The sequence below is a fragment of the Sander vitreus genome, chromosome 10 (genome assembly GCF_031162955.1).
Source record: "Sander vitreus isolate 19-12246 chromosome 10, sanVit1, whole genome shotgun sequence".
Lineage (NCBI taxonomy): Eukaryota > Metazoa > Chordata > Actinopteri > Perciformes > Percidae > Sander > Sander vitreus.
In genome coordinates, this window is record NC_135864.1 from 31,805,657 (window position 1) to 31,828,681 (window position 23,025).

At 39.3% G+C, this 23,025-nt stretch overlaps 1 protein-coding gene across 1 annotated transcript in view; it reads left to right on the forward strand.

The window, feature by feature from the left end:
• gabra2b (gamma-aminobutyric acid type A receptor subunit alpha2b) overlaps window positions 1-23,025 on the forward strand; it is a 44,179-nt gene that overhangs the window by 1,522 nt on the left and 19,632 nt on the right. The window contains exons 2-6 of the mRNA XM_078261525.1: window positions 993-1,108; window positions 10,229-10,296; window positions 15,316-15,536; window positions 17,099-17,181; window positions 18,114-18,257. Of these exons, the coding sequence (XP_078117651.1) occupies window positions 993-1,108; window positions 10,229-10,296; window positions 15,316-15,536; window positions 17,099-17,181; window positions 18,114-18,257 (632 nt within the window). The remainder of the gene's footprint in view (window positions 1-992; window positions 1,109-10,228; window positions 10,297-15,315; window positions 15,537-17,098; window positions 17,182-18,113; window positions 18,258-23,025) is intronic.

A 23,025-nucleotide genomic window follows, 5' to 3' on the forward strand; every position in this document is an offset into this window, starting at 1 on the left:
CATGAACACAGCAACATTAACTTAAATGCATATGAGTATCTGTAACAGTTTTTGTATGTGCTGATATAACGTTCGTTAGTAAAATGTCCTCAGAAAATCATAGCAATGCAACCTGCTTTTTTGGTAGCTAACGTTAGCTGGCTAACTCCACCCTGTCTAACAGCCCCCGCCCAGGCCAGCAAGCCTCGAAAAGCAACTTGGCTGGTTAGACAGCTAACGTTACGTTAGCATGCTAATGCTAATACAGTACAAAACATATTAGCATAACAGATGTGAATGAACGGTTGAGGGATAAATGAGAAGGTTTACTTTATAATTTCCTCCACCTAAGGATTCCTACACATGCTAATGCAGGTTTTGTGATTATGTATCTGCTTACAGAGCCTAAAAATAGCTATGCTGGCTGTTGTGATTTAAACTGTGGCAAAGTACTGTTGCTATATCAGAGAACATACTGTATTTGAATTAAAATATGCCTAGTCTAACACATTAAAAGTAGGCTACATTAATCTAACATCTTCTCTGATGGTAATTAGATAAATATGGTCCAAACAGAAAATACCCAGATGTGTAAAATGATTAATATTGTATAGACATCCCATGCTTAATGTGAAATATGGCCGGATTTTGCACCAGAGGTGTCGGCAGTGGTGAATATGTCGAGCTTTAATGTAGGACCTTAGCTGAATTTATTTACCATGAATCTCTAGCTCTGATTACATTTGCATATTCAGTTGTGTTTTGGCTCCAAGATCAGATGGCTCACAAATGTTCCTCCTTGAACTGGGTCATCCATGTGGATGAGAAACAATGTGTATGTGTGCATCTGTGAGGGCATGTATGAAGTCTCTGCCAGATCGTATATGACCCCTTTTTTCACCCCATAAGTTAGGCCTCAGTCTAAATACATTTAGAATGTAATCAAACAAATAATTCCTGTTTGTGAAGTGTCCATCAGCTGGTCACGTTGTTATTGTGTGTCCAACCACTAGGTCGGTGAATGCTGATGCCACATCTGATGCCTTTAAAACAAACATCACCCTGTTCACGCGGATCCTGGACAGCTTGCTGGATGGATATGACAACCGTCTACGGCCAGGTCTTGGAGGTAAGAAAAGGATCTACTATCCTTGGATGTGCAGAACTGTATCATTTTACATCTGTTCTTTTAAGATGATACTATCTAACTAGGGTTAGGCAGGCATTGTTTGGATTTTAACGATTCTGATTCCAATTCCGATTCTTCCTTTCGATTCCAGTTCTTATCGATTCTCGATTCCGATTCTTTGAGGGGTGGAGTTGAAACGGGTCACATGCTGATTTCACAAATAAGAGGAAAGTTTTATTTTGATTCAATGGTGGGTTGCAGTTTTACTGCTTTTTCAACGTAAAATAAAGCCACACTAGAAGCGCCGCTTACTGTGCTCCATGGCTGCAACACAACAAGTGCCTGGCCGCTACGGATACCAACACTTGCACATGTTAAATTTGGAACCCATGATCAGATTTGAAACCAAATCCTCCAAATGATTCCAAGTAGGAATCGGTTCTCGATGCCCAACCCTATATCTAACTCACTCTTTTGAATGTTTTGAGCTCCCATTCATTATGAAACAGCATGTGCTTTTTTTGGTGGCTCCTTTGGAGTGAAAACACTTTATTTATCATCAGAGTTGTAGTACTGATAACCTTTGGCAACAATCCCCTCAAGAATAAACTGAGAAACACACTCTGCGCACAAAACATTCAGGTTATATAATACTCACTCCATTTCCTGGATAGTCACGGCAGCCAAACTGGCCACATTTAACCCTGCACATAGCTATATTCTCGCTTGACTTTTTCTGGGAAAAATAAGTATGTCAGATATTAGAGGTCAGTGTTAGTTTGATTGTGTTGCATGGTTGTAATGCTAGTTTGACTCTAGGGTAGGGCTGGGCGATATGGAGAAAATCAAATATCACGATATTTTTGACCAAATACCTCGATATCGATACAGCAACGATATTGTAGTGTTGACTATTGGTGCTTTCACAAAATATTTACACAATGAGATGTTTGATTAATAATCATCAGTAATGTGGATATAATGACTAAGTGGGTAAAGGCAAATAATAGAACAGTTACAACAGTGTGGTAAGTTCAGAAAATGACATCACTTTACTGTAATGCAGCCTTTAAAACCAGGAAAAGACAACACTTATGCCATATTACGATATTACGATATCCAAAATCTAAGACGATATCTAGTCTCATATCACGATATCAATATAATATTGATATATTGCCCAGCTCTACTCTAGGGGCATGCTTGAAGTGATGGCAAAGTAATACTTCTGACTGGATCTATCTAACACCCATTGATTCATTCCTTCTTGTATTATATTTTTAAAGGAGCAGTTTAAGTAAAATACAGCATTGAAAATCGATTGATTTTGTTATGCATGACCAGACCCAGAAATTGCAACATATATAGTAGGTCCCTTAGATGTTTGCAATTTTTAGCTATTGGCACAATGGTTAGTGTTGTTTCAATGGAAGTCTGCCAAGCCACCACTACACTCTAAATAGACAGAGAATGTCATGGATATCTCAAGAGTTTTTTTTTTTAAAGTCCAAAAGCATTTTGTAGTACATTTTGTGTCCTACTTTGAATGAAAATTGGCATTAAAACATGAAGCATATGTTCTCTTACCACGTGTGTTTTTATTTGTATATATACACAGTATATTATATATAGGCCTATATGCAAACATATATATGCATATATTTATTATATTTAAATAATTGAATAATATATATTTATTATTTGTGCATTGCTGTAATATAGTATAAAATATATTTTTACATTCTGCTCAAATGTAGCCATTGAAATGTGATTTTCGTGAGCTTTTGTGAGGTTCGATACATTTTTAGCTACATAAACATGAAAGGCTTCAATATTTTCCACTCTCTGCAGAGAGTGCATTTTGTGTGTCGTTGAGAATTACATTTTCTCTTGTGGCCTCTGTGCCTCTCCATCTTCACCTCCATCCTCCATGTTTGGCATCTCAGTATCAGCTGGCCCCTCACCCCAAAGCTGAGCTCCTCCCTCAGGATTTGGTCCCATTTGAAATTCAAATTCCTGGGGCCATCAGCCCAGTCCAGAAGCTGCCATATGGGGAACAGACCTCCTTTTAACTTGTCATAGCTCAGCTTGTACAACTGGACCTACAGCAATGGTGCTGCTGGCTTATTTACTGTGTAGGAAAAGCATATTACAACACAGTAGCTCAATGTATTTATATATATCAATGTATTTATATATATCTTTAAGGACCATAATGAATTTCATGGCCCGTTTCCATCAAATATGGTGTATGCACCAAAATGTATACTTAGCGCATTCCTTAAAATATAAACTCAGAGTATGTTTCTGGACATTTATGATTTGGCCCTGGCACTTTTGACAAGCTTTTTGAAGTCTGTTGGCGATTTATAGATTCTCCTCCAACAGACAGCTCTGGAGAAGTGATCCTGTTAAAGGCAGACATGAGGGAGCTCAACCATCTGAAGTAAAACATAAATAAAGAATTCAAACATAAATTAGACGCTTTTATCCGAGGTGTCTTACGGTACCATGATCTCATACAGTTCTATCAGATTTGGCCCCGGCGGGAGCCAAACTCCCAAACTCAAGATCACATCAGATGGAGTTTTCCACATTGTAGACACATTAGATCTTTATGTCTCATCTGTGGGAAAAACATGTTAATGCTTCACTGTGCGTCAGTTCATAACACATTTATAATGGCTGAAAAAGCGCCTCATCACAGCTGCATGAGTGTGTTCTCTCAGACATACATTATATTCTGGGATACAGAGTCAGTCCCTTCGACAGTTTTCGTTGTTCAAGTAGTGTACCACCCAAAAAAAGGTCCTGAATTCCAATGTATCTAATATATATACAGTATATATTTCAAATTAGGGCTGGGCGATATGGAGAAAATCAGATATCGCGATATTCTCGTCCTAATACCTCGATGTCGATATTGTGGCAATATTCTAGGGTTGACAATTTGTGCTTTAACAAAATATCTTCACATTGAGATTTTAGATAAATAATCTTCAGTAATGTGGATATAATGGCTAAGTGGGTAAAGGTAAAAAATAATAGAAGAGCTAGAACAGTCTAGTAACAGAAAATGACATCACTTTACTGTAATGCAGCCTTTAAAACCAGGAAAAGACAACACTTAAGCCATATTATGATATTACGATATCCAAAATCTAAGACGATATCTAGTCTCATATCACGATATCGATATAATATCGATGTATTGCCCAGCCCTACTTCAAATATTCAATAATTTGTTTACGGCATCATTACACCTTACTTTCATAGAGAACAGATTACAACATGTATTTTTACACCATGGTCATCTGACTTAGGAGCTTTATTGTCCCTTATTGTCTGTATTTTTTGCTCTTCCACATGATAATTCAAAGACATTTTTCAATTCCCTGCACAGAAAACCGCAATGAAAGACAGCTATGGGGCGTGGACAAAATAACAGGAATTGTATAATGTGGTGCAATAAATCTACTTTAACATGACCACACACTACAGCCTAAAAAAACCAACCTCTCAGCCACCGTTTCAGCCAAAATTAAATCAGTTGCAGTCTGTTACCATTTGATTGTACACAAAATGGTAGGCTCCTATATCAAGGTGGAACGTTGAGTTAGTGTTTAGGTGTTTTTCCTAAGGTGTGCGACATTTAAACCTATCCCGATGAGCACTCTGCTGTGTCTTATCACGGTGAACAAGAGCTGTGAGCTGAAACATGTTACCGCTCCCACTGATAATCAAATGATAAAGATTGGAAAGATGAATCTAGGGCAGAGGTTTTCAAGATGAAGCCACATATCCCCCTTGGGGCTACTAGAAGGTTTCAGGGGAGAGAAAAAAAACAACTGGAATCGTTTCAGGCTGCACATTTCTCCAGATTGTTTTTTATAGCAAATACAATATAACCACAGCCATTTGATGGCTAAACAGGCTATTACTGCCAGGAGCAAAAACTGCTATTTGCTCCGAAAAACAAAGCCTACAATGTAACTACTGTGGACTAAATTGTTACTCCAACTGGTTTAATCCAGCATTTATTTTTTTATACTTGTGATCTGTTTTGAAGCAATACCAAATGCAGCAATTGGTTTCTATCACTTTAGCTGAAATCAAACCAGCAGAGATGGGAAGTAACGAAGTTACTGTACTTAAGTAGATTATTTTATATATATACTTGGTCTTGTCTCAAATCGACTTTATTTTGGGCTAATGTTAACGTTAATGTGTCAAACCTCTCAGACGTAAGTTGGAGGACTCATGTTTGAATTTTCACAGAATCACAATTGAATTCATATCTTGCTAGTCAGAATCATATTAACCTGGAGTCCCAGTCTCTGTCACAGTAATCATATATGTGATGTTTTAGGCCTGTTGGCAGACATCCATTTAAAATGTAGGCAATGTCCACTGAAGTTTCTCAGCTTGCACTCTAGTAACATTTGTGTGGTAGCTTTGCATAAAAAATGTCATTCGCAAGGCTACTTTTACTTTTATACTTTAAGTACATTTCCAAGCCTGTACTTTGTGACTTTTACTTGAGTAAAGAAGTTAAATCAGTACTTCTACTTTTACCAGAGTATTTTTTTAACAAAAGTATCTGTACTTCTACTTGAGTACGGGAAGTGAGTACTTTTGCAAAACCAGGTTGCAGAGAGTGAATCTAGAAGGGACAGTTGCTCCCACATCATCATGGTGTGACTTCTGCCACTAATTTGTTTTCATCACAGACACGTAATCCATGTCTTGAAACATAATTAAGAATGCAGTTTTGTTGTATGGGAACGTTGTTAGTTTGCTAAAACTTGCTATCCGTGTTTCGCAACGTAATTAAGAATGCAGTTTTGTTGAATGGGAGTGTTTTGTTGTTAATTTGCTAACACTTACTGTATCTGTTTACTGATTAATGGAGCTTTATACTACACTGCTTTCTTTGGTGCAATAAACTCTAAATCACAACACTGTAGCATGACACTGATATGCAAACTTGTATCATTGTATTTTTTTATTTTACCTTTATTTTACCAGGTGGGCTGAACAGGTTCTCATTTGCAACGGCGACCTGGCCAAGAAAAGCGTAGGCGTGCAAGACAACAAATAGCTTCACATTCAATACAGTACAAGAATACAGAATACAATATGAAACATAAAGTGCAGAATAAGTGGGCAATTACAAATGCCAGCATGTAGTGAGGTGTAAGTAAGTTAATGGATGTGCAATATACATGAATGGAGAGTCTATATCACTGCTGAGATAATGTAAAGAGTCAATAAACAGTTAGTCTAGTGGTCTTGTTAGTGAAGTAGATCAGTTGTAACACAATGTATATGAATAGACAGTCTGAAGTGTAGTGAAGAGTACAAAAAAAATACAGTTAGTGCACGTTGCAGTCTATTAAGTGATGTAGATCAGTAATAACACAGTAAGCAATAATCAGTCTATATAAATGCTGAATGTAGAGAAGAGACAATATACAGTTACTGCAAATGGTGGTCTAGGTAGTGATGTAGATCAGTAATAACACAATATGCAAGAATAGACTAGACTAGATAGTCTAAGTTTGGTGTCGAGATGATTATTGCTGCTCATGCAATTATAAGAACCACAATATCTGCTCGATCAGCTTAAAAGGCTAGCCATGCTAACTACACAGACACATTAAACACAACACTTTACCTATACTAACAGTACAGGACATCAGGTGTTCAAGACATGTAATCTGGACTGATGTCATTTGCTCCCCCTGACCTGTCCAGCGGTACAACATTGGGTTTTTCCAGATGCTCTTTATCTTTGTCCAAACTGGCAACAGTTAAGTTGACATTTAGATAGTTGCAGGGCAGGATGCATTGTCCCCTAACACAGACAGGTTTTGTCTGACCAATTAAACATGGGTCAGCAGGCCCATCCGTACCATATGATTCAGATTATATGAAAAGCACATGTTTCTGACTATTCTTGCTAGATAAATGAACTTTAGGTATTGTCCTTGTTCCTATAAATAAGTGGTGTCCTGACATCCTCTGGCATTAAGTGCACTTTGGATATTTTTTTTCCCCCGAGGGCTGTGCTTTTATAGGTTTGCTACTGTGAAGATGCATCATTTGTACAAATAGGGTTAGTTTTGCTTGTGAATTTGCTCCACTCATGCAATGCAAATGGACAGCATTTTTTTTATGATGGCCGTGATATAAAAACACATTGTATAAATACACACAAGTGAATTTCCCTATAACACTTCCAATAGGAATGTATAAATAATGATCTGGGTAATCAACAAACCCTAAACAAGAACACAATATCATCAACAAAAGAGCAAACAGCGCTTCATAAAAGCAAAAGAGGTCAATTCTCATTTAAATATGCAGAATAAACATAAAAAACAAATATACATAATTACATCAACAATACAAAACGGTGAAGCAATGCTATGAAAAGCACAAAGTATCTATCTATCTATCTTTGTTTGGTCGGCTCTAGTAACCGTTTACTCAAAACACTAGCAGAGGCTGGAAAAAAACAGTACGCATACAAGTTAAAGTGTCAGCTCTTGGATTGTGACCGTAGGTTTAATAGCACTTTTTATATTGCACTGTGGGATCATTTGAGTCCAGGACTTAAAGTATGACATTCGGAAAACGCAACAAAATATCTAACACACGATATTTAAGGTCCAATGTGTGGGAATCTTTCTTTCATCTAGCGTTGAGATCATATATCGCAATCAACTCTCTCGCACCACGCAGTTCAAAGAACGTATTACAGCTACGGTAGCCTTCACGCTTCAAAAAGTCGGTCTCTTGCTCTTTTCAACATCCTTTTTCTTTTTCTGGGCGAAGAAGAAGACTGAAATTTGGATTTTGAATACGTGTGGTCCTCCATGTTTCCTTCTTCAAACTTGCCGGGGCCGGGAAGCTACGATACCCATTAGCAGCATTAGCAGCAGCTGTGAGTTTATCATCTGACAGCGAAAACGCAAAAGGTGGAGCAGTATGTCCTGTATGTCCCTTACCGGCTAACGTATTCCAAGATGGAGCATGAATATGGAGCGTCTACTCCAGTTCATGTGAATGTAAATGTAAAATTTCAAGCCAAAAGGAATACTTGGAATTGATGGTGGATGTAAATATTCATGAAAAAGGACAAGTTTGTGAACGGGCAACACAGATTTTGACAATGAACAACTAAACACGTTACACACTGGACCTTTAAGGACTGTAATAGTAAACAATCTCAGACACAGCTATTAAGAAGTTCACAGCACCCCGGCAATGATAAAATCACCATACTGAATTCTTTTTTTTAAAGAAGAAGCATTGCAGCACGACTGCGTTTCATGTGGGCCTCCACACAGAGCATTTCTCTTTAAGTAAATCTAATTAATGGAGGCCTCTGTGAGCCATAGTAACAACCTAATCATTTTAAATCAGCCTGATTCACATAACAAAGGCCTGGTTTACATAAATAAATGCACCCCGCCGGATGTCTTGCTAAATGTATTGCACCATTACCTGGCAACCTGCCACTTCCTCTTGATTTATATTACCTGTAAGAAAGCATTTTCTTAATAAGTCTTGTAAGAGGGACTTGAATGATGGCTCGCCTTGCCACGCACAGGAGCACTTTACTGAGGATTAATCATCTCTTTAGATTGTATGCGAGATGCTGTTTTACTGTGTAGTATAGAGTGTAGAGTAAATCGTGAAAGCTTTTTCAACAGGCCGTGCACGAGAAATATCAGCTTCAGTAATTATTAAAAGAGACAGGGTGTAGAGAATGCAAATGGACCTGATGCAGCAGCACTGATGCACGTAGCACATTATCACATGAATAGGAAGCATATGAGAGCTTTGCTCTTCCTATCTGTGACATCAGTGTGAACATTTAGGACACATTTTATACGCTTACAAATAATAGCTTACATGTCGCTGTGGCTCACTAAATCTTACAAGAGCTGCCTATGAGTTGGCTTGCACAGGTTAGTCAACCAAGTCTGTACACAATTCATCTGATTGGCAAACAAATGACATTGGAAAGAAATACGATGGATTTATCAACAATACATTTCTCATTCTTCATGTATCTGTGGACGGTGTATAACCTTAAGAAAAAAATTGACAATCTGGACACTCATCCATCACCGTCATTGGACAAAAATGCCCTAATAACCTTTCAGCATATTGTAATTCAAGTGGTCTGAGAGAAAACTAGACCTCTGCACGTCCTCTTGGCTCTGTCTTCAGGCTTTAGAAAATGTAGCCTGTGACGATAGACTTTGACCAATCACAGATCATTTCGGAGAGAAAGCGTTGCTATTGGCTGTTCTGCAAATGCAGATCCACGTGCACGTCCCTTCCGATGGTGAAAGCCTGATTCAATGGTGGAAAATCCTGCAGAAAACGTTCCTATTCCAGCACTGGCAACACCTGCTTACACAGCAAAGCAACCCAAAAAAAGAAGGCAGACTTAAGAAAAGAGAGTCTTAAAGAGAGTCTGACAACAAATGCAATAAATAAATTTTTTGGCGGAACGTTTCAGAAATGGGAAGAAAAATTGTTGCTAAAAGCTACTCCCGCATCAGTGGACTGGCTTTAAATCCAACCTATGGCTGTAATCCCCTCTTTCTCCTCCTTCCTGTCTACCTGTACTGTCAAATATAAAAGCATTTAAAGCTAAAGAAATGGGGCACCTGGGTAGCTCACCTGGTTGAGCATGTGCTCCGTGTACTAAGGCTCTGTCCTTACAGCAGCGGCCGCAAGTTCAGTTCCAACCTGCGGCCCTTTTGCTGCATGTCATTCCCCCTCTCTCTCCCCCCTCTCCTGTCTTAAGCTTAAATCCTGTCAATAAAGGTCTAAAAATGTCCCAAAAAAAGAACCCATAGGAAGACTCATCAACTGCCTTTGTTTTCTCTTCAAAACAATAAAAAAAATTAAATTTTTTATCATAGTATGTCCAGTCAGATTTTGTTGCCTGTACTCAAAATCTGGGACAGGTCAGAGAAAGTTTATAGAAAACTATGTTTAAACATAATTCCATATTCTCCACTTTAATATCTTTTAACTTTATTTTTTTCCTCAGTATGTTAACGTTGTTTTTACCATTGTTGTCTTTTTTTCCAGACAGGATAACTGAGGTGAAGACAAACATCTACGTCACCAGCTTTGGACCAGTTTCAGACACTGACATGGTGAGAGCAGATGTTGGTCACTTATTTATTGTGTTGAATTATTCACGGCCATCTTTGCTGCTGTAAACAGAACAACACCACTCCAGAGGACCGACTTATACTCATGTCCATACCATACTTTCAGGATGAAAAGATGCTTCTTTTGCTTTATTTTTAGTATCAATACGGCTTTCCGTCCTTTCATAAATGCATCATCTCCCTCTCTCTCTCTCTCTCTCTCTCTCTCTCTCTCTCTCTCCATTAACACACACACACCGCAACATTGGAGTGGGACGAGTTTTCAGCAGACTCTCTATTCATCTGACAATTGTCATCTTATACATTATTGAAAGTCCTCTTGTTATTCAAGTCTCTCCTATGTTTATCCTGTGCTTTCCTGTTTATCATTCTGAAACATGCGCCCTCCCTCACACCATATCATAAGCATCCCTTTCTTTTGTAGAAGACCCATTTTCCAGGTGATTGATCTATTGATTTAACAGTTATAATGTTGGAGTTCAATGCAGTGGCCTATGAAAGATACGTATGTTATTTTTACAAAAGCAAATGATCATTATAGAAAAATAGAACATAAGGCTGAACATATATGATTAATGCAGGTTCTACTCTTGCCAAGCCTGAAATATGTTTTCCTCTAACCTGACTGATTTATTCAGATACTGAAGAGCAATTCAGCTGATTGCTAAGGTGGCCTGCTTTATTGATTTTTATAAGATTTGTAGGAGGTCTACTGACAGCCAAAGCTGGAAAATGAAAGAAATAAAATTGGAAGAAAATGTACTGTATTTAGCTTCAAAAGAGCATTAGCCAAACATAGATGTCAAAGGTATCTTTGAAATTAGATTAATTAATATAAAAGCTTTATTGTCTTTGGCTGCAGTTTTGTGCAATGGTTCCTACTAGGCGTGGTCGGTGTAGTCACACTGTGCCTTAAAGGATAATTCCATTTTATTGCAACTTGACCAGGGCAAGAATGACAAGCAGTGAGGCGATCTGACAGGTTTTATAGGCTACAGTAAATCTGGAGATGTTCTATGTTTTTTTTATTGTCAAGAAACCACATGAAAAAACAGTAATGTGTCTCTCAATACATTGTGACTTCCCTACCCAGCCTGTGGCACTAAGCCCTAAGCCCATTTGTTAATACCGAAGCCAAGACAACACAAGACCTTTAAAAACAGGTGACAGATATACAGTTTCATGTTTTTTCAAAGGCTTAGTATTTTTTTAGCAAACATTACTTAAAGGTCCAGTGTGTAACGTGTTTAGTTGTTCATTATCAAAATCGTTCACACTTTTGGCTTGAAATATTACATTTGCATTTGCATGAACTGGGGTAGAAGCTCCATATTCATGCTCCATCTTGAAATACGTTAGCCAGTAAGGAACATACAGGACATACTGCTCCACCTTGTCACATGATAAACTCACAGGTGCTGCTAATGCTGCTAATGGGCATCGTAGCTTCCCGGCCCCGGAAAGTTTGAAGAAGGAAACATGGAGGACCACACGTATTCAAAATCCAAATTTCAGGAACAGGAGTCTTCTTCTTCGCTCAGCAAGAGACTGGCTTTTTGAAGGCTACCGTAGTTGTGATACGTACTCTGAACCGCGTGGGGCGAGAGCGTTGATTGCGATATATGATCTCAACGCTAGATGGGAGAAATTCACCACACATTGGACCTTTAAACAGGAGGAAATAGTGAATTTGTTGGGGGACTTTTTTCAGTCATGGATTAATACGCATTTGGCCAGTCAATAGTCATGTTTCCATCTAACTGTCAAGCGAATTTTAAGCAAACTTTTAAAATGTTGCAAAAAAGAAAATGCGAATTAGAAGCGTTTCCATCAACTAAATCAAAGAGTTTAACAGCTAATATCTTTGGCTAAATGGAGAGAGGTAGTGTTGTACAAGTTGGCCGCCTGTGTGCAGTATACAGGGTTGTGGCAGAGACATTTGGTGTCAGTAAAACAACCGTTCACCGCTGTGTGTACGCGGTGTGCAGGGCCATACGATTCAAGCTGTTATCGTGGCTGAGGCACAGGCCATAGTGCACCGCCACTTCACTAGACACCGTGTGCCACAGTACGGTGCACTGGATGGAACCCATATGCCGATCCGATGGATACCGGGTCTATAGTCATGTGAGTTACGTGTTTGCTACGTCACAACTTATTCAGCGAAGCTGTTTCCATCTCACATTGTGCGCATTAACTCTTTTTTGAAAAAGGCAAAAACCACCTCAAGCGAGCGTAAAAACATTTTTGCGGATTTGAGGACGTTTATTTTTCGAATTTTGCCGTTTCCATCAACATTTCTAATGCGATACGTTGATGGTAACATGACCACATGGCAGCATGATGTTGTCTGCGATATAAACAACAGTTTATCTACAGCAGCCCATGTTCACATAATGAAGGGACATGTTACTCAGTGCAATGGTGTGGCTAATTCATGAGGTTTTCACTTTAGCCATTTCTGAACAAAAGTAGAGATCAATGGCACAGAATAATAAGTTCTTATCATGTGTGCAACATTTACAAAGAAGTTGTTATAAATCTTAGCCCTCAGGCACTTTCCAACAATGCTCATTCAATATCTATAAAAAGAAAATGACGCAAGTAAAAGCAAAATCTGAATGTAAAATAGTGCAAGTTGAAATATAGGTCGAAAATATAAACATAAATAAAGTAATAGTAAGATAGTAATGCAAATTAAACTGAATGTAAGCAGAACGTAGTAAATATATTTGCATAATGAAAAGTAATAAATATGTACACAGAGGTGTAAACAGTTTGTAAAACAGTAAGTAAGCAGTAATAGTAGAAGCAGTGTCCTCATTTAGGATCCTAGTGGCCTGAGCCTCTTCCTTAGCCTCTCAGTGCCGGCCTGGTGTATCTGGTACCTTCTTCTTGACCTCAATAGAGAGAAAAGGCTGTTACCCGGGTGGTTTCGATCCTTAATGATGTATAAATAATGTATATATACTTTAGGCAGGGTAGGGCACCGCCGGCTCTGTCAGGACGCTCTACTCGTCAGGATGCTGTTGATGATGCAGGAGTAGAAATTTCTCAGTATTTGAGAGGAAACCCGGAATTTCCTCAGGCGTCTGAGGTGAAAGTCTCTGCCTGGTCAGACCCTCGGTGATGTGGACGCCAAGGTACTTGAAGGTCCCCAGCCTCTCCAATAAGGACCCGTTGATATTAGGAGGGAGTAGTTCCTTCCCTGCTTCTTACCAAAGTCCACTATCACCTCTTTAGTCTTGCTGTCATTCATGAGTAGGTTGTTATCCGGACACTAGGGCTGCACGATGTGAGGAAAATATCTAATTGCGATTATTTTGACTGATATTGCGATTGCGATATGATTCGCGATATTGGAGTGAATGATCATTTTTCTCATTTTCATTGAGAAATATAAAAAGTTTTAAAAAAGTATTTGATTATAGTGTGATTTCTGCGAGGATCTGTACCAAACAAAGATGTTGTCTGTAGTCTGTAGAATAGGATGTGTAGGCTGGGACGTCTCTGCAGCACCACAATACTTCAGAATGGTTTGACACATATTTTGCCTTTAACAAATATTGTGTCCCTCTGTGATTTGGATATTGGACTAGTCCATATTGCGATAAAATTGCAATTAATTGTGCAGCCCAACCAGCAGGTCATGTACTCTGCTTCTTTCAGGTTAGGCCTTTTCATTGTCCTTCTTCTTACACCGCTGGGTGTAGAGGTCCTCCATGAATGGCAGCTCCTCCTGGTGATGTGCTGGGCAGTTTTCACCAGCCTCTGTAGAGCCTTACGGTTGAGGGCGGTGTAACTGCCATACCACGCGGTGATGCAGCTGGTCAGGATACTCTCGATAGTGCACCTGTACAAGTTGCAGAGTATCAGAGTCTATGTTGAACCTCCTCCGCCTCAGCAACATCAGGCTCTACCTACACAGACATTACTTGTTAGTAGGATGAATTAGTTGTTGGTTTTGGTCTTTCCATGGGATGTGTTAACAATAGGACAAATATAAAAAAAAATCACCAAAAGTATCCTTTAAACTGATCCTTGGGTTATCCAGAATTATTTGGAAGGGAAAACAAAGGCAATGGTAAGTCTAAATCCAAACTATCTGTTTATGAAAACATTTATCACAGTTTACAGACCGATGTCCTGCTTCAACTTTGGCCTACTGTACCATACTGTTTACTTGTGCAATGAGGGTTTATTAGTGACATGTTAGGTGCAAATTATTTTCACTTCAAATAAAATGTTTAAGAGTCGCTCTACAATTGGCTCATTTACAATTTGTCTGATCACCTGAATGCTCATATTTCATGTCTAGATATATTTGTTGGAGCAGTGTTGCCGTGTTCCCAGATCTCAAGTACTTTAGTGGGTAAAATGTTATCACAACCAATACTAAAGGTAACCAAAACTACAAAAAAGAGACGCAAACTGTAGTAAACCTTTGCTGTTAGAGCTGCTATACCCTAAAAGAAAATCGTTAGTTTTGGTTTCAGTTTCCCCGAGATCTAAATGTCAGAACTGTGACAGGAAAAAACACTGGAGGAATGTATCTCCCTCTCGCTTAATCACACAAACATACACACTCGCTCTCCCACGCACACACATTTCACAGTGCAGTGCTTTCTGCCCTAAATCCTTTCTTGTGTGTGTGTTGTTGTTTTTTTTGACAACAGAGGATTGTAGGTCAAGGGGTTGTCTTGGCCTCAGAGTTAGCTTAGGAAAACACCGGCTCAGAGAGCTGAGAGCACCACGGAGAGCGCGGGCCTCACCTTGATGGAGTTTTGACAAATAGAGAAAGCCATTCAGAGCCCAGGTTTTAAAGTGGCAGGTGAAGTCAGTCGTGAAGAGCTGCTACTTGTAGGCTACGATTAAAAAAAAAAAGGGCAGCGGAAAGTGCCCTGTGTTTTATTTAACTTTTTTTCAGCAGAAATGGGACTCATGTTGAAGCATAATAATACAGTTTGATTATTACCTTTTTTTCATCCCCTCTGCCCACAGGAGTACACCATAGACGTTTTCTTCCGGCAAAGCTGGAAGGACGAGAGGTTGAAATTTAATGGGCCGATGAATATTCTGCCCCTCAACAACCTGATGGCAAGTAAAATCTGGACTCCGGACACCTTCTTCCACAATGGGAAAAAGTCCGTGGCTCATAACATGACCATGCCAAATAAACTGTTGAGGATCAAAGATGATGGGACACTGCTGTACACCATGAGGTAATTCAAGTCCCAGGCGCATGTCTGAAGATAAAGTCACAAAGTTGCATTTAATTTGTGTTTAATGAGAATTAAAATTTAAAGGAATAGTTCGACAATGTAGGTAATACACTTATTGCCCCCCCCCACCCCCCACACACATCTGTAGCCTAAAAATGAAGCCACTGCCAGCAGCCGGTTAGCTTAAAGGTCTACCTTATATTGTTAAAAGTGAGATTTCCATGCTTTTTTTAAATTATAAACAGGCCTAGGTGCTATAAATACTTTGTCTGGCTATCACCAGACCGAGCTCAATCTTTTCAGATTGAACATTAGTCTGGGGAGACAAGAGGCGTGATCAACGGGCATAGTTCAAATGACTCTGTACGCAATTGGACCGTCCTTCAACCAATCAGAGCAACGATCCGGGTGACGTAGCAGCGACAGCGGCATCAACGGGTTGCTGCGCTTCAGTGGACGCCATGTTAAATGTAAACAAAAAGCTGCTCGGTCGCTTCTCTATCGTCATCGTGTTAAACCTGCCAATAGCGCGCCAGGTGGATAAGCCAGTTTGTGATTGGTCCCCGCAAATTTGTAACGGAGGCAGGAAAGAAAGATGTACAGGTTTCCAGCCTGAGCTGCAGGGAGAAATCAACTCATCAGAACTTCTCTACAGTTATGTCACAACTGCACTATATATAGGTAGAAGGTGCCGCTATAGTGCCCATTGCGCTCATTTCATTTTATCCAGCGTGAGAGTGTTTACTACGCTCTGCTGTCATTTACGTTCATGCTCGTTTCTCTTCTGTCCATTGATCTCTGTTTCACAGAGGGCGGGGCTTTGCATTCACACCAACCACCCACACCAACCCGGTCTCACGGCACGGAGCAGCGCATACAGCATGTAAACACTCGGTAGTCCGCTAACTTGTTGCTCTCGCTACCAATTAGCTGCTCTGTTTCAACAGTGTTAGCGATCGTAAGCTAAGCTAACAGGCTGCTGGCTTTAGCTTCATATGTAGTGTACAGATATGAAAGTGGTATCGATCCTCTCAGCTAACACTCTCTAACTTGGACAGAACGCATATCTTGCTAAAGAGTGTGTTAGTATTATGGAAAGTACGTCCAGAACAATACAACATCATTGTTCACATACGTATATTCTTCATGCATCCTATTTTATCCAACTTAGCATCTTTGTTGTCAACATGCACCTTCAGGAAAATCTATTTGAATGATAAACTATTGCAAGTTATTTTTAGTGGTTGAATATTGTTGTATGTTAGTACAGTTGCATACAATGCAGATTCTTATCAAAGAACTAACCTACCACCTCACCTTGACACACGTTAGTCTTTTGATTCTTAATGGTCTCTGCAGCACCCTGTTTACTTTGCTCTGCTGATTACAGTTAAGATTAATTATTTTTCTGTCAAGGCATTACAGTTGGGAAGCGTCTTGAATAGTGCATGAGTCTTGTGCGGTTTTCTTTTTCTTTTCTTTTTTGAGACGGTGCCTAATCTGTGCTGTTTACTTTTCATGCATTTGCAAAGTCTCCTTAATTGTCTGTGAATTGGATGCAGGTTAACTGTGCATGCAGAGTGCCCAATGCATCTGGAGGATTTCCCCATGGACTTTCATTCCTGTCCACTAAAATTTGGCAGCTGTGAGTAACTCTGATGATGGTAGCGCCTCAGGGACCCTTAAGTAAAATGTTATTTTCTTTTTTTTTCTTCTTTTTCTCCTTACTGGTTCTTTGGCAAATAGCTGCCTAAGAACCGGGTGAAGCTGGAATGCATGGCTCACTTTTCTGGCAGTAGCCCTTCAAATTTCAACAAAATATGCAGCAATTAAACAAATATATACTGTATATACTGTACTATACTATACTGTATATATATATATATATATATATAGAATAACTGACAGATAAAAGACTTAGTGCTAAAGTCACCAATAAATATGGGGAAAAGGACATTTTACATCTGTTTTAATCACTATTTTATTGCCATTGCTTCTTTACATTTGGATGAAGAATGTTTTGCTCTACGCTGCTTTTAAGACATTGGTTTAAAAACAAGGGATTATTAATGATCAGAGCATCAATACATGGTGGGTCATGTCTGGAATGCTTTGACTTCACATTAATTGAATTTCCCATTTACTTTTAATGCATTTATGTGGCAACCTACAGTATTTCACATGAAGCTCACAACATTTGTTGCAGCAATCTGTAGGATGACATGATTGGCAGGACATTTCAATAATTGTATATTGAGGAAAAATTCTGTTTCATCAGACATTCATAGGTTAGCAGACCAGCTTTCAAATTTCATATTCAGTGCATGCTGCGACTGATTGAAAAGGGTAAATGTCACTGTGCATCAATTGCTTGTTGGCGTTTTATGAATTCCATCTTCAGCCACCGAGAGATTGTTTTCTCTCTACAGTATTCCCTTTTTCTAGAAACCCAGTTTAAAACACAATGTAGTGGGGGCTTTTCATTTGGGTCACTTAAATAATTTCTCGAAAAATCATCAATAGCTGCGGCTGCCCCAGATTTATCCCCTATGGGTTTATCCTCTTCTCTTTTTTTAGATGCCTACACAATCTCAGAAGTGACTTATGCTTGGACTCGAAACGCCTCCGACTCTGTGGTGGTGGAAGGAGAAAGCTCCCGCCTCAACCAGTATGACCTGCTTGGCCAAACGGTCGGACAAGAAACTATCAAATCGAGTACAGGTAAGCTCTGTGGAGGTCTAGTTAAACGTCTAGAGGGAATTAAGTCCACCTCATGACTCGTCCACCTCCCACTAACCTCTGTCCTCTGCAGTAAACATTCCTTAGAAAATGTCTCAGAATTAGCAAAGAAAACCCTGGATTTGGTATTTTCAAATACTTTAAGTGCTCATATTATGCTTTTTGGGCCTTTCCCCTTTCCTTTATTGTGTTATATATCTTTTTTGTGCACGTAATAGGTGTACAAAGTGAAAAAGCCCAAAGTCCACCCCAAAGGGACTTACCATCTCCAACAGAAAACACTGTTCACAAACTGCTCCAAACAGCTCTATTGTAGTCCAGCCTTTACTTCAGAGACAAACGTGGTCACTTTGGAACACACGTTATAATGCTCGCCTAGCTGCTAGCACGGCACGCCCTCATACTCTGCTTCTGACTGGCTAGTAGTCCTTACCTAGCTACTGAGCATGTGCGACTCCCAACAAAGATGGAACAGAAGTGAGATGTCTCACTCTGTAGCTAAAACAGAGAGCTCAACACACAGGGTGAAAAGAGGAGCTGCAGCAATGTGCATTACAACAAAAATATGGCGAATTTTGAAAATTAAACCACATAAACCTATTCTGGTACAACCTCTAAATACAATTATGAACCTGCATAATATGAGCACTTTAAGAAATGATGAAGCCACACTACTAAAATAGCCCAGGTTTTGCTAGCTGGCATGCAGCAAAATGTGGACATTTAACAGCTGTTTCTAAAACAAACTTTAGTGACAAAACCAGTGCAAATACAACACTAACCTGAAAACTGTGATGACATCTGTAGCTTCGACCTGCTTAGTTTTGTGGAATTAGCAACCTAAATATCTTTATTGTCTCAGTCCCAAACTGTTTGAGTGTGAAAATCAAACTGTGAGGATTTTATGCTTGTTTGGGTGGATGTTGAACTTCGACATTGAACCACCTCCTACATGTTGCAGGAGGCGGCCGTAGCTTGCTGTGAAGCTCTTGCTAAGTTTTGTCTTTTTGCTGCTCACTTTGGCTTGGAAAATGCAGAGAAACATTTGTACTGGCTTCCTCTGCATGGCAAAGATTCGACCAAACAGGGATTTGGCAGGCATGCATCTTGGGGGCCATCCACACGGAAACGTTTTTTTGGTGTAAACGCACGTTTTGCATCGTTTTGGCCGATCGTCCAAACGAATCCTGTAAACGCACCGCCTGAAGACGCACTTTTTTGAAAACCTAGTCCCAGGGTGAAAAAATTCGAAGCCGCATACTTGCGTATCGATGATGTCATCACCACACCCCTCGACCTCTAGCCTTTGGCCTCTTATCCCGCGACGACGTCTCAGAACAACAACAATGGCGGACTACATGCTTGTGTTCCTGCTGGAGAAGATATTGAGCCTATTAGGGTTACTAGGGCAAAATATACTGTCTGTTTGTATACAGCGCGTAAGCTTTATGCGTATGCTCCGCCTCTTCTTCTCCGTTTTTGGTGAATTTCTGTAGCAGAAACAGTGCCACCTATAGGCCTGGAATATGAAGTAGCGTGTTGAGTCGTTTACATATGGATCCGTTTGGACGCTAATATTTTTGGAACGATGCCATGGAAGATGGGGGGGAGATTGTTTTGGTACGTGTGGACGTGGCCTTGAACTCCCTACGTTGTTCTGTATAAGCTAAGAGAGACACATACAATGAAAATGTGAGTTAGAGAGAAGAAAACAAACAATGGATAAATAGCTAAAAACAAGAATAATTTAAGACACTTAGGACAGGAGAGGTAAAATATTGCATATGATACTGTAGTATATTGCACATGTTGTTTAATAATAATGGCTGTATTTTGTTAATATGCATTTAGCATGGCCTGGAGACCCCCCCCCCCCTCCCAAAAAAAAAAAAAAAACAAAAAAAGGTCAGCTGCTGCTGCAACAAGCCTTTCCTATCCAGTTTCTTTGGATGGATTTTAAATGGACAATAATAAATAAATAAATAGATGACAGATGCTGATGCGGAATTAGACATAAGGTAGCGCAGCTGTCTGTTGTGGTTGTCAGAGACACTACTGTAACAGAGGAGCTCCAGGAGAAAAAAAAAGCTGCTGTGTTCTTCAGCGATTTAGGTGTCTTGCGTTGGTGCCCAAAGACACAGGAATGTCTCACAAAAGTGCAGTGATGTGTGAAATGACAAAGAAAATCTATGTTCTGGGTCCAGAAAGTGACTAACTGTGCATTGAAAATGTGGCATTTCACTCAAATGGACCTGCAGGAGACATTAGCAAGTGAATCCAACAGTGACTCATTAGTGGACAGGATAATTAACTCTGGTTAAGTCTAGAGTTTTAAGAGCGATAAAAAGTTTTAAAGCTAGTAAAAATGTTGTGAAGGCTTTTAAGAAAAGGTTTTTAATTGACCATTTGCTAAAGCTGTCCCCCAAGCGGCAAACTACAGTTGACGCAGCAGACCTGTCCAGGTTTGGATTTTACAACACGCTGTAGTGATGGGGGTAGGAAATAGTAAAGGAGATTAGGGTCCGCTACTCCGCATTCACTGCTCCGTCGGCATCCATAGATAATGATAAGCATTGACAATCCCCGTTTTGCATTTCGCTGACACTACGTTTAAATTAAGAAAACGTAAACTTCGATTTGCAGAAAATAAACGTTGGCATGTTTTACCATAAGTGGCAAGCTAACGTTACAGACAATTTACATGGTAACTTCAGATACATTTCCAGTGGCACTCATAAGTTTATGAACCCATGCTAAAGTTGACAAAAAAGAGGAATAAAAAAAATCATCTTTTGGAAATTGATCTTAATGCCTTAATTAAAAAAATGAGGAAAAATCCAACCTTTAAGGACACCAATTTTCTTTGTGAATGAATAATGTATCGTAAATAAATAAATATTCTTCCTTAAAATACAGGGGGCATAAGTAAGTACACCCCTATGTTAAATTCCCATAGAGGCAGGCAGAGTTTTATTTTGAAAGGCCAGTTATTTCATGGATCCAGGATACTATGCATCCTGATAAAGTTCCCTTGGTCTTTGGAATTAAAATAGCCCCCCCCCCACATCATCACATACCCCTTCACCATACCTAGAGATTGGCATGGTTTTATTTCAGTTAGCCTAATAGCTGGTTTGATTTGCATTGAGAGATGATCTTATGGAAAGTACCCCATGCCAGTCTCTAGGTATGGTGAAGGGTATGTGATGATGTGGGGGGGCTATTTTAATTCCAAAGGCCAAGGGAACTTCATCAGGATGCATAGTATCCTGGATCCATGAAATAACTGGCCTTTCAAAATAAAACTCTGCCTGCCTCTATGGGAATTTAACATAGGGGTGTACTGACTTATGCCCCCTGTATTTTAAGGAAGAACATTTATTTATTCACGATACATTATTCATTCACAAAGGAAATTGGTGTCCTTAAAGGTTGGATTAATCCTCATTTTTTTAATTAAGGCATTAAGATCAATTTCCAAAAGATGATTTTTTTATATTCTTTTTATTCAACTTTAGCATGGGTTCATAAACGTATGAGTGCCACTGTACTTTACAATGTGACTCCTCTTATATGTAATATAACTATGGGACAAAGATATAGCTTGATTTGACTACTTACAGTAGTAACCTAACCAAGCATTACTTAAGAATAAAATGAATCTGCCCATGTTATTATGGTAAATTGCATATGTGCAAGCTTGACAGGCATAGCAACAGTGACTAAAGGGAAGGGCTTAGCAAGTAAGTCAATTCTTCCTCTTTCAAGTCTCCTTGTAACAGTAATTCTTAGAAAGTGTGTAAATGTATAGGCTAGTTTTAAATGCACTGAGAAATGTAGCAGTTACCAAATCAACAGGCGTGTTGTCTTGAAGCCTTGCTTGCTCTGTCAGGGGCCTGTCCAGAAATAGAAATATGCTCTATCAAAGACAATCAGTTGTCACGTTAAATGTATTTATAAAACACTTTCAACAAGCATATTATTCACAAAGTGAATAAAAAATAAAAAATGGGCTATAGTATAAAAGAAAGAGAAAGAACAACACATTTTGTGCAAACACACTAACACACATGCCAAGAAACAGAGACAGAACTTGAATGCATGTGTGTGTGTGAAGATGAGAGGCACCATTGCTGTCCAGGGAGTAGACAGTGAGGAGAAAAAGCTTGAAAGATGAGAAAAGGTTTGCAGCTGTTTTCCTTTACATGCTGGGAATCTGACACCCAGCGACAAATCACAGATGAAGGCTGTGTAATACATGTGGAAAATAAGAGTTTGTAATAAATACATGCATTCACTGGTAGCCACTAGAGAGAGAATACGGCCAAACTGCAGAGTGATGTGTTTTTTTGCTTTAGAAAAGGAAATGATACTTAGGCCATTGTGTTAAGTGATTGGAAAACAAGTATGGATCAAAGATATGTGAGGTAACTCTACAACATTTGAAATAAGACTGATCTCTAATATGTGATATCTTTCCTGCTTAGGAGAAGAAATTTGGCATCTACCTTCTGTTGTACTGTTCATTTTCAATGTTATAAGCTTGATTCTGTCACAGCAAATAAAAATGGAAATCCAAATTGAGTCTGCAATGTAGTTTCCTCTCAGTAAAGCTCCCTGTTGTGACAATACATCATAGCAGAATGAAATGCATACCACAGTGATAAATAACATGCAGGCACCATTGCAAATAACCCTCGATGGTTATTAACTTAGAAATAAAGCCCTCCAGGGTGCGCACAAACGGAGC